This window comes from Choristoneura fumiferana, chromosome 18 (genome assembly GCF_025370935.1).
Source record: "Choristoneura fumiferana chromosome 18, NRCan_CFum_1, whole genome shotgun sequence".
In the NCBI taxonomy this organism is placed as follows: Eukaryota; Metazoa; Arthropoda; class Insecta; order Lepidoptera; family Tortricidae; genus Choristoneura; species Choristoneura fumiferana.
In genome coordinates, this window is record NC_133489.1 from 7719397 (window position 1) to 7730481 (window position 11085).

Genomic DNA, 11085 nt, shown 5'->3' on the forward strand with positions numbered 1-11085 from the left:
TACGAACTTCGATTTGCGAGTTTCGTAGTAGCCCATCTGGTGTCTAACTGGCAAAAGTTTCTATGGGCGTGAACACGAAATATTATGTCGGTTTTTCCAAGTCGGTATTGTACGGCTGGGAAATAGTGTCACCCCGTTTGACATTTTTGTTTTTTTCGAAAAATACAAAGGGATGTAGCTTATACATCTATACTTTAAAAAACCTAACATTAAACTATAAACTTTTATACATAATATACGATTAGTTAATGATATTGAACCGAAAAACAGATGTCTGGGATTATTAAATATAGCAATAGGATATATGGTGGTAAGTAACAACTAACAAATGATTCTATTTTAGTACTCATAAATTGACTGTCTTATGCTCTTAGTGCATTTCAAATAGTTGCGGCATGGCGATTAAATTTTTAGCTACAGCAGCAGGGCTACTATGAAACTCGAAACTCGAAGTTCGTAATAATTTGTATCGTACCGTCCCTCTCGCTCTCGTATTATGTAGTATAAGTGTCAGAGGGATCGCACGACACGAACTTCGAGTTTCGAGTTTCGTAGTAGTCCCTGGAGTACTTTTAGCGAGAAACGATAAACGAACCTATAGTTGATATTTCGTTGGGTTGGTACCGACCTTGTACCGACTTCGCTTGTTTCGGGTATAGAGAAAAGCGCTGGCAATATAAATATAATTTATGGGGGGCAAATGTATATTAATCTCCTGACTTATAAATTACGGTTTTCACTACTTCGTTGCTTAATGTGTCCCTATTTTATGACTTTCCATGCGTATTTGTTGATTTGCATAACTTAAAAACTTTAATAAAATGCTGACAGTTCATTTACTAATTTTCGTGACAAGCAACACTTACTAACACCTCTGCATGGGCGACGTAGGAACGTAATAAATCGGTGTCTCCTAGGAAATAATATTGATGTTTTGTAATGTTAAGGTAAATCTAGAAGTGAATTAATATTTCAGCTTTGTAACAGTGTATATATGTGTTTTTCAATGTTTAATTTGTGTAGTCTATGTGGCAATTGTGGCACAGTGTTTTGACAGTTGCCAAAGTAGTTATCAGGATATTGATTGATATTTTGTTTATATTTGCAGGATGAACGATATTTCTATTATAAAAAGTTTAAAAAAACAGAAGAGCTCGATTTGAATTATACGTAAAAGATGGTAGCAAGTGAGATCCCGTGTGGAACTCGCGATGGCCATGGACGCTAAAGACTTGAGGGCCGAGTCAGCGCTGGCAGAACGTAGCAGCGATGGCGGCGCCAAGTACACGCACACGGCGGCCGCGCTCCACTATGAGCGGGGCAAGCAGGGGCAGGAAGTCGCTTCAAATTCATTCAAAGTGGATGGGCAGGGCACGCGGCCGTGTGCCGTCATAGGCCCTGACCGGGTCGCACCGCCCCCGCGCGATGCCTTCCCCAAAAAAGCGCCCGTCGAGCCATGGCTCGGCCAGGACACCGTGTATCGGCGCCCACCTGAATACCCACACAAGGTAGTGGAATACCAGGACCCTACACGAAACATATCGCCCAGACAAACATTCCAAGAAAACATGCAGCGCATTATTATGCCCCCTGGATACAATGTAGTTAAACTTAATGAGGATCCTACATATGCATCCAAAAGCACTAAGTTAAATGTGCCTGCTGAGGTAAAGTACTATGATGTGCCTTATAATGTTAATCCAATGAGTAGTGACCAAAAAAATTCAAGAAATGTTGATCATAGTGTATCTAATGTCAACCCTCTGCTAGTAAAGAATATGCCCCATGGTTGGCCTCCCGGCAGTGTTAATGTGCGGCCCTTGAGGCAATATGGTGCTCCTGAAATTTACCAGTATTCAGACTTTGGTAGCTGTGCTGGTCCCCGTCCAACACTGACCAGGCATCACACAGGCCATGAAGAACCATCACAGTTGTATCCAGACCCGTACTATCATGATGCAAACATCCGTTTCAAGCCATACCCTAACATCAAGGAGAGGTATCCTCAAGCCAGGTATGAATATTTAGGCAATTTTCCTAACCCTTATCACCCACCCCATCCTTTTGCAACACATAAATATGAGTTGCCAAAATCAATGCCCCCACATCCATACCCTGGCTATCCCCAGGCACCTCTCAAGTATACTGATAGGATGTCAGAACCAGTCATGGATGGTTATCAAAGGTCTTTTAACCAGCAAGGCAATTATGGTGTTCCATTACGTAATCCGGTCATTCATCCAACCTATAGACCTGGACCAGGTAATACTCTTCAAAGTAAAATGCACCCATATCCGCCAGATGGGCCAAACAAAGCAGTGATTTCAAACAAACTACCTTATGACCCAAATAATAAAGTGCATGTTGATTATGACACTCGCCCAAAAGCCTATCCTGTAAGTGATAACTATTACCTCAATGAAATGTCTAGGCCATATCTTTCGAAAAACCAAATTATTTTGCCCAATTATCCACCTGGGAATATTCATGGAGTTGGTCCACCTCCACATCCATATTATTTAAAAGAAAATATACAAATGAAAAACTTTGAGTATGCTCAGTTGAAAAATTTGGATCCATCCATTTTAAATAACTCATTAACAAAACTACCTATGCAATTTTCGCCAAGCACTTTGGCAATTTCACCAGCAGATTCAAATGCCAGTAATGAAACTGGACAAACTCATGGAACACCTCAGGATGATTGTGGATATTTCAGCCAATCCTCAGTAACAAGTGTCAGAAGTATAGATAGTGTTAACAGAATACCAATGGATCCTTATGGCAGACCCGACTATAGGTATGGTCCTATAATTAGATCTTCCCCTCAGTATAAACCTGATCCCAATTGTAACCAAGTATCTAAAACTAAAAAGGATATTAGGCAGTTTATATCATCATGGAGTGAAGGAGATGATGAAATTATTGAAAACAGTTCCAGTAAAGATAATGTTAAAATTGTTCCTGTTGACACATACAATTATTCTAAGCATACCACTAAAAATCAAGAAGAACTATATGTCCTGGGATTAGTCAATGTTCCAAGGGAAGAGCTAAGCAAGTATGAACACATTCAAAAAGTGTCCAAGTTGCCAAAAAATATCAAGGGTTATAACAGCCTTGAGCTTCTTAACCAATTTGAAGAAGCCATTGAATCTTCAAACATGGCCAACATAGAGCCTACTAAAAGAGATGGACAAATTCAACAAAAAAATGTGGCTCACAAACAAGACACATTACCACGCGCCGTGTCACCACTCGATGTGGAAGCTAAGATAAGCCAATCAGTTATCCACAAAGATGTTGGCTGCAACTTTGAAATCAAGCCATGTAGTCCCAAAATGTTAAATGTTGAAGTAGCAGCCCCAGTGCAAACTGTATTGAATGAAAGAGTTATTGAGAAAGTGGCAAATCCACTAAATGTAAATGTAAAATCACCATTAGTGTTACAAAGTGTAACAGATGAAAATATGGAAAATATTTTGAATACTAAAACTATAAAACATCCTCTTGTAAGTACATCTTCCAGTTGTAAAATGATTAATAGACAAATGTTATCAGAGCCATCTGTAATAGATAATTTGAAGACATGTTATAGTTTGCATGATTTGGAAAGTAATTCTGGAGTGTGCTTAGCATCATTACCTAGACTTGACAATGATATTGAATTAAGTTTCCCTGAAGTTAATCAACAGTTCATTAATGCAAATAAAACAGAACCCCTACTGAGTACAGCTACATCCTTCTCAAAAGATCTTCCTGCGTTAGATACTGAGCGGTCAGAGAGTAATACTACTAATAATAGTGTTGCTAGTGCAGAATATGATATTCATTATCAGTTCTCTCCAAAAACCAGAATGGAAACCGATAAAGAATTTTCTAGACTGAGCAAATACAGAAAACTAAAAAAGAATATTGCAGATGGCAATGAAACAACACAACAAAGAGCTCAAGCTACAAGAGTAGACAGCGTTATTATTAAAAATCCAGATAATGTTCGAATACACGAAGAAAGTACTGATGCTTTATTTTCTGGGAGCTACTTAAGGAAAGATGACCAAGAATTTGCTATTAACTTAGCCTCACAGGCTAAAAATTCTGAAGCCATGTGTCAAAGTGACATTGATAAAAAATGTGTTGTTTCCAATAAACATAAGGAAATAGAAAACTACTCTGCAAATAATGTTGAACTATATCCAAAGGCGGATAATTTATTGCACAGAACTTGTAGTGTTGAGACAATACAAAATAGTGAGTTTGAAATGCAATCTCAAGACTTGAGCATGACTTACAGAGATTTATCTAATCGCTATTTGGAGAAAGCTGCATTAGAAATGCCGATGAATTTATCTCCACAAGCTAGATATTCGACGATTGATACAGAAGAAGACGCAAAAAGTGGTAAGCATTGTAGTAATAAACACAAGAATACTAAAATGGATTCCGAAAAGAATCTGGAAAGTTCTGACGATAATCAAACAAAAAAAGAACTTAAGCGCAAGATCGAGACTGAAATCAAAACATGTGAAACATTAAAAGAATCACCGCTTAAATATCAAAATGGACCATCATTATCTACTACTCAACTTACTGAAACACTTACAGTATCTAAATCTGAGCAAGAGAATGATGTTACTTGTAATAATTTAAATTTAAGCAAAGAAAATAGCGAGATAATCATTAATAGCTTGAGTTATACTGAGAAACAGGATTTAAACGTTTCGAGCTGTGATAGAACTGATATTGTTCCAAGTGCATTGGCACTCGACGAAATTGAAATGAAATCTTCTTCTGAACCTGTAATTGATAAAGTCCAAAACGTTCAGACTTTAGACTTAAATACAGAAATAAATCATGTAAGTAATTGCCTTCAGGAAGATAAGATTGTATTCGAGGGAAAAATATCTACTAATGAGAATTGTCAACATATTGACACTTGCATAGTAAATAAATCATTACAGGGAGAAATTAATTTAATACCTCAAAAAGATAAAATAAAACATAAAAATGAATTATCCATACCTAAACTGAAAAAGAATAAAAATAAACTAGATGGAACACGCCGAAAGCGAAGCACTGAAAATCATTCTTCATATTCTGAAAATGATATAATAAGTACTGGTAATAAAAAACCAAAGTTGAAATTACCTTCAAATAGTACAAATGAAATGGTTAGAAAATCTAGACTTTTTGGATCTAAGATGAAATCATTAAATGCAACCGTTGAAAAAAAAACTGAAATAAATACACTGGATGTATTAAATGAAAAAGATAATGAGGTTATACAGCGTGATATCGACTTGTCTGTTCAGGTTGAAGAAGAGAATATGGAGCAATGCGTTCTTGACTCAAATAAAAATGGCGAAAATACTACTCCTGGCATTAAAAACAACCAAGAATCACTAACAGATACCCTTAATAAAGAACTGTCACCAAAAACAATTGGAAATGACAACACTGACATCGTCAGTAAAAAAGAAAATAATGTTATGTCAGTAAACACTGTTAACGCAGTTCATGAGAATCATTTTCTGACTGATCTCAGTTTAAGTAAATCACTAATAACAAACAATGATAGCTCTTTCGAGGAATCAATTATGATGGCTGCAAACCAAGCCAGCAAAAATGAAATCGTTCAAAAGTTAGGAACTTCTCTTTTATCAAATGTATCCTTAACTGAGGGCGAACGGGGCCCTACAATTTGTCAAGAATCAAACCTAATGCAATCTAAAATTGAAAAAACTTTTCCTGTACTTGATACGTTAAATGAAAAATATAACATTTCTGATGAACGTTTCGAAACTGATAGTGAAACTAATACCGATCAAACTAAGGTCAAAAAAAGAAATGATCTTCACTTTTATTTAAAAGGTTATGTAAGAAAAGAACTTTTTTCACCTAGATTTCAAAACCTGCTTACTTTTAATGAAGAAGTTAGCACTCTTGCTAGAATCAATGTTTCAGAGAGTACTCGCGAAGAACCTGAAACGCAAATGAAATGTACTAATTCTTTAGATAGTACTTCAATGTTATATGATCATGACCAGCAAAATCGTAATTGTAGTGATCCGACTGATAGTGTAGATGTTATTGAAAATAAAGAAAATAGAACTAAAGACTATCTATTACCTGAAACAAACGAGCAAAATTTGAATGACCAACACCAAGAAAATGTTTTCAAATCTGATATATTAGAGCATTTTGGAAATGAAACAAAGGAAAATATAGAAATCCAAGATGAAGATGGTAACTGTAAGAAGGATCATGATGAAATGTTAAATTTAAATATTGACCATGAGAGTTCAAATTGTGTCATTGTAAATCAAATTGGGCAACAATTTAACAATCGTGAAAATAACGTTTTAAATTTCACCACGATGTTGAATGAGAAACCAGTAATTAGTGAGTCTGGTATTGAATTACATGAAAAAAATACTGTAGATCAATCATCAAATTTAGAATTTAGTATTTCTCAAACAGATATTAGCAAAACACATATAAGTGCTGATGATAGTCAACTTAAAAGTCTCATACAAGAAAAAGCTGTCTGTCAAAATAAAATTGAGTCTCCTAACATGGACCTTGCTAACGTTGACGACTCAAAAAAGGAACAACGTTATAATTTATGTGAAAGACCTCGCTTCTCACTTAAAAGATCTTTATCTGATTCTGCCTTAGACGCATACGACGGTGATGCTGATGAGTCTACGATGAAGAGATGTTTTATGTTGCCTAAGAAGCGTAATAAGTGTTATAACAGTAGTAATATAGATGAGTCCCATTTACTAAATATGATTCAGAACAGTAGACGAAATTCAATATCAACTACTTACAACGAAAACAATATTTCATTCTGCATATTAATTGATGACGACTGCATAATTGCAGAAGAAAATTTTGAACATGAAGAAAGTAATTTCACAGAACTCCAAAATGAGCCCTTAAATCAAACCCAAGCTGGTGATACATCTGATAATGAAAAATGTGGTTCACCGATCGTCAACAGATTAGGTAGTGAAGAAAGAAACTTAGATACAGATGTTTCCGAGTGTGATTTAGAGAAATCTTGGGTTGAAGATGTTGGCTATGAAGAAGTCATTGAGACAGAAGATATTGCAGAAAATATTGTTATTGGTGAGCCAGCAACTCCTAAAGATACCGATTCGTCAGATTATGAATCTGATGATGGAGATATGGGAATTTTAAATAGTGCTGCTGTAGATCATACCAATAAAGTTAAGCACATTTATGGTGACAATATGTGCATCAATGACGCCCAACTTGTTGATGCGTTATACCGCACACCTCAAATGGACGTAAATAAAAAACTGATGGATAGAGAATCTCAAAAAACTGAAAAGAGCACTAAATATTATGACAGCGACTCACTTGAAATGTTGCTTGCAGAGCCAATAAATAATTACCAACGTTTAGGATCTGAGCCCGAGAAAGAATTTGACAAATTGCCAAGTTCTATTCAAATTAATGAAACTCCTTCAGATAGTAAGGAGAATGATACAAGACATTTTGACGAGTCTGCGAATTTAGTATCAGACTCAATCATTCCAGCGACCGTAAGTGATCCAAATATAGCGTCACCTCGTCAAAAACTTTATGACATTCTTAACGATAGCAAAGTAGATTCATGTGAATCAAGTTTGGATAATGTGTTTAACTATGTACAAAAAGAAGATAGCTCATACACTAGTTCTTCGCCAGAAGTCTCATCAACAACGTCCGAAGAAAAGAATTCAAGTATTCTTTTAAAAATTTCTAGCTACAAAGGGTCCAGGATTTCCGAAGTGAAAGACTTAAGGTTTGATAATCGTAAAGAAAATAGTTGCAAATTTACAGAAAAGGAATATTTAAATCCTAATTATAATACTAGTTTAACCTCACATAGACCACTTATTACCAAAGCTGCACAAAAATATATCCCTCCAATAAAAGAACCTATTCCCGATTTGCGAGTGCAACTGCCGTTGCCTCAGCAAAGTCTTATGAAATTCCAAAAAAACAAAGTATCCAAAGAAGAGCCAAAGCTAAGCACTCGCAACGTGTGTTGTAATAATAACAACGTTCATCTAAATAAAGACATACCAAAGAAAGTTAAACCCAAATTTGAAGATGTTCTAAAAAACATTGATAAGGTTCAGTTACAAAAACATAAAGAAAAAAATAAAAAATCTAGAAAATATGTTCCGAAAGTAGTTATTAAGAAATCAGAGAATGGATCGCATTATGCAAGTACTTCCGCTAAGGATCCATTTAACCCTGATTTAACAGGACGAAAGTGGCAGCCATGGGTTTTCATTGAGAAAAATCACCTTATTGATAAAATGGCGCTCAGAAATAAAACAATGGCTGTGTTTAGTCATAGAAAGAAAACTTATGTCTTAGCTGAAAAATTTTGTAAATATAAATCGATAAGTAGCGCGAAATTTATTATATCCCAACCCTCAATAAACGATTTCCCTAAAGGCAACCTTAAATATACCATCAAATTGAAGCATGGTCACTGAACTAAGGTAGTTTGTTTGAAGAACGATGTCTCAGGGCGCCTCACATTATTTCTGACCAAGTAGTTTGTGCTGCCATTCAGCTGTAAAACCCACCTGATATAACTAACATTCCTTTGATTCCAATAATTTTTAATTTAGTTAAGTAGTTAACCACTTAGTTCACAAACTAACAAAGCCAAATTCTCTACAGTGTGATATGGGAAATCAAAATATTTAGGTATTTAATATATATTTGTGAAAATATTTTGAAGTGCAATTTGATCTGATCTGTATATATTTCGTTACAATGTTTTAAAGTTTATTAAAAATTGTTTTTCCTATAGTCATTCCATTTTGTATAGCAGGGTTACAAAAAACAATATATTTCAGATAAGTACCTGCACATATTATGCACTTTGATAGCCATAACTAGTATTAATTGTTTATTTATTACTTTACTTTAATATTGTTATTTAAATAATTGCGAGTTTATATAAAATATAGTTTGGAAACAATTTTATCATTGAGTTGTGCTACAGGGACTTGTTAATGAAACATATTGAAGTAATTAGGTATGTTTAAATGAAAAGTGTATTATTACGTAATGCGAATTCAAAGATTAAGAAAAGATATACCAGTAAGTAAAAAAATATGCATTTGTTTGAAGAAATAAACCATTATGCTAGGGTTGTCATATGTCCCGGTACGCCGGGACATGTCCCGGTACGCCGTCCCGGTTGGAAGCATGGTGTCCCGGCGTAATAATTAGCTGACTTTTATCTATCTAATAAAGTTCTATACTAATAAAGTAAAGAGAGCAACTATGGGACGCACACATGTTGCGGGAAACAGATAGTATATTATTTATAAAAGAAATATTATTAATAAATAAATTAAAATTTGAAGATTAGCCCTCAAATTGCGCAATTTTTTTATGCTATTTGTCACCATTGATATTAAAAATGGCACAGTAATTAAACGAAAAGAAATTTTACAAACTAACTTCTCGTCTTCAAATATACCTACTTAATATTGTATCTTTGCTAAAGTATCATGAAAATCAACTATGTAGCATGTACTTAGTTTAGTTATCAGTCTCAATTGATCAGTGTTTCAGCAACCTAAGTCCCTGAATTTTTTTTTATCAGGAAAGATATTATTTGTGTATGTTTGATATGGTCATATCTATGTTATGGAAACATTAATTAAGGAGGTATTCTTTAAACAAGTTATGTCATAACAGAATGGTAGTTAGTAATATTTGTTGATTTAGTTACTACTGTAAGAACTTAGTACCTAATTATTTATATGATTAAAAAACCGTTGTTGATGTGGTTAACAATTGCTCACGTAACTTTTAAGCACCAATAAGTGTTATGCGAGAAATGGGTGTTATTATTTTAGGCTCAAGTACAAACAGTGTGTACCGCTATTATTACTATATTATACTACCACTATATCATATAATTATGTATGTATATATAAAAAAACTTGATATGCTTGTTGTTGCGATGTTGTTTGTAAAGTTGTTTGTGATGTTGCAGCGCAATGGCATAGCGTAATAAACTTAAAGCGTGAAATAACCAACACTAATACTCAGAATTAATATTTTGCTGGAAAACACTCGCTTTTCTAGAAAATATTTTTATACTTACAGTTCTGTTTTCACCCTTTACGTAGCCATTCGCAATATATGGGATACAGTTTAAAAATTAAAATATATTAATTTTTAAATCTACTGGAATAAAGTGCCTGATGTAACCTGATGCCTGTCTAATAATTTGCAACAGCTATATTTTCTCGTGAGAATATATCATAATTATATTAGCATAAAACTGAGCTATAGTGCCTTTAACGAGCTGAAATTGTGCACCAGTACATTGTGTACCTACCTATTGTTACTATGTATACACTGACTATTTTAAACATTTTGGTGTATATCCACTGATCTCATAATCAAGGTACTCGCATTGAACATGTTAGCCTGATTGTGCCTAAGCCGTATTAAAGTAAATAATACGCTATTTTTATATCATGTACAGGGTGTTAAATAAAAAAATACCAAATAATGTGCTTTTATTAGAGTCCTGCATATATGTAATAGCAAGTGTCGCCTTTTAGAGCTATATATCGTACCTAGTTAATAAGTTTAAAAATGAAATGATTTTTCCATGTATCGAGTGATTTGTTTATATTAAATGAAGTGGGTTAAAAACTGATATATGTAAGTATGTTTTAAGTATAGATATATCTATTTAACTAGATTAAGCGGGGTAACTTTATTATATTAAAGGTCATGAAATGTACAAACGTATAGGGTTAGGAGTGTTCTAGTATCTCTTCTAGATAAAAAAGCATAATTTCATAAGTATGTATCTTTTGAGGCTGTACCTATTGGATAAATTTTTAAAATGAAAGTCTACTGTGGATCAGTCCAACTGAATGTGACTTTAGTTTGTCCCTTGTAAGTGTATATGTTTTTCGATATCCTCCTGGTGTCTGTAATAGAGCACTATTGAATGTATGGTTTGAGTTTTATTTTGAGCACGTTATTGGTAATTGTTATATTTTAGATTAAATACAT

General features: G+C 34.2%; 1 protein-coding gene across 1 annotated transcript; it reads left to right on the plus strand.

Annotated features, from left to right (window-relative positions):
- The first annotated feature begins 772 nt into the window (after positions 1-772).
- Positions 773-10267, plus strand: LOC141438081 (uncharacterized). The gene is made up of 2 exons (XM_074101748.1): positions 773-947; positions 1109-10267. The coding sequence occupies exon 2, from the start codon at positions 1212-1214 to the stop codon at positions 8520-8522; it is 7311 nt and encodes a 2436-aa protein (XP_073957849.1). The 5' UTR covers positions 773-947; positions 1109-1211; the 3' UTR covers positions 8523-10267.
- The last annotated feature ends 818 nt before the right edge of the window (positions 10268-11085 follow it).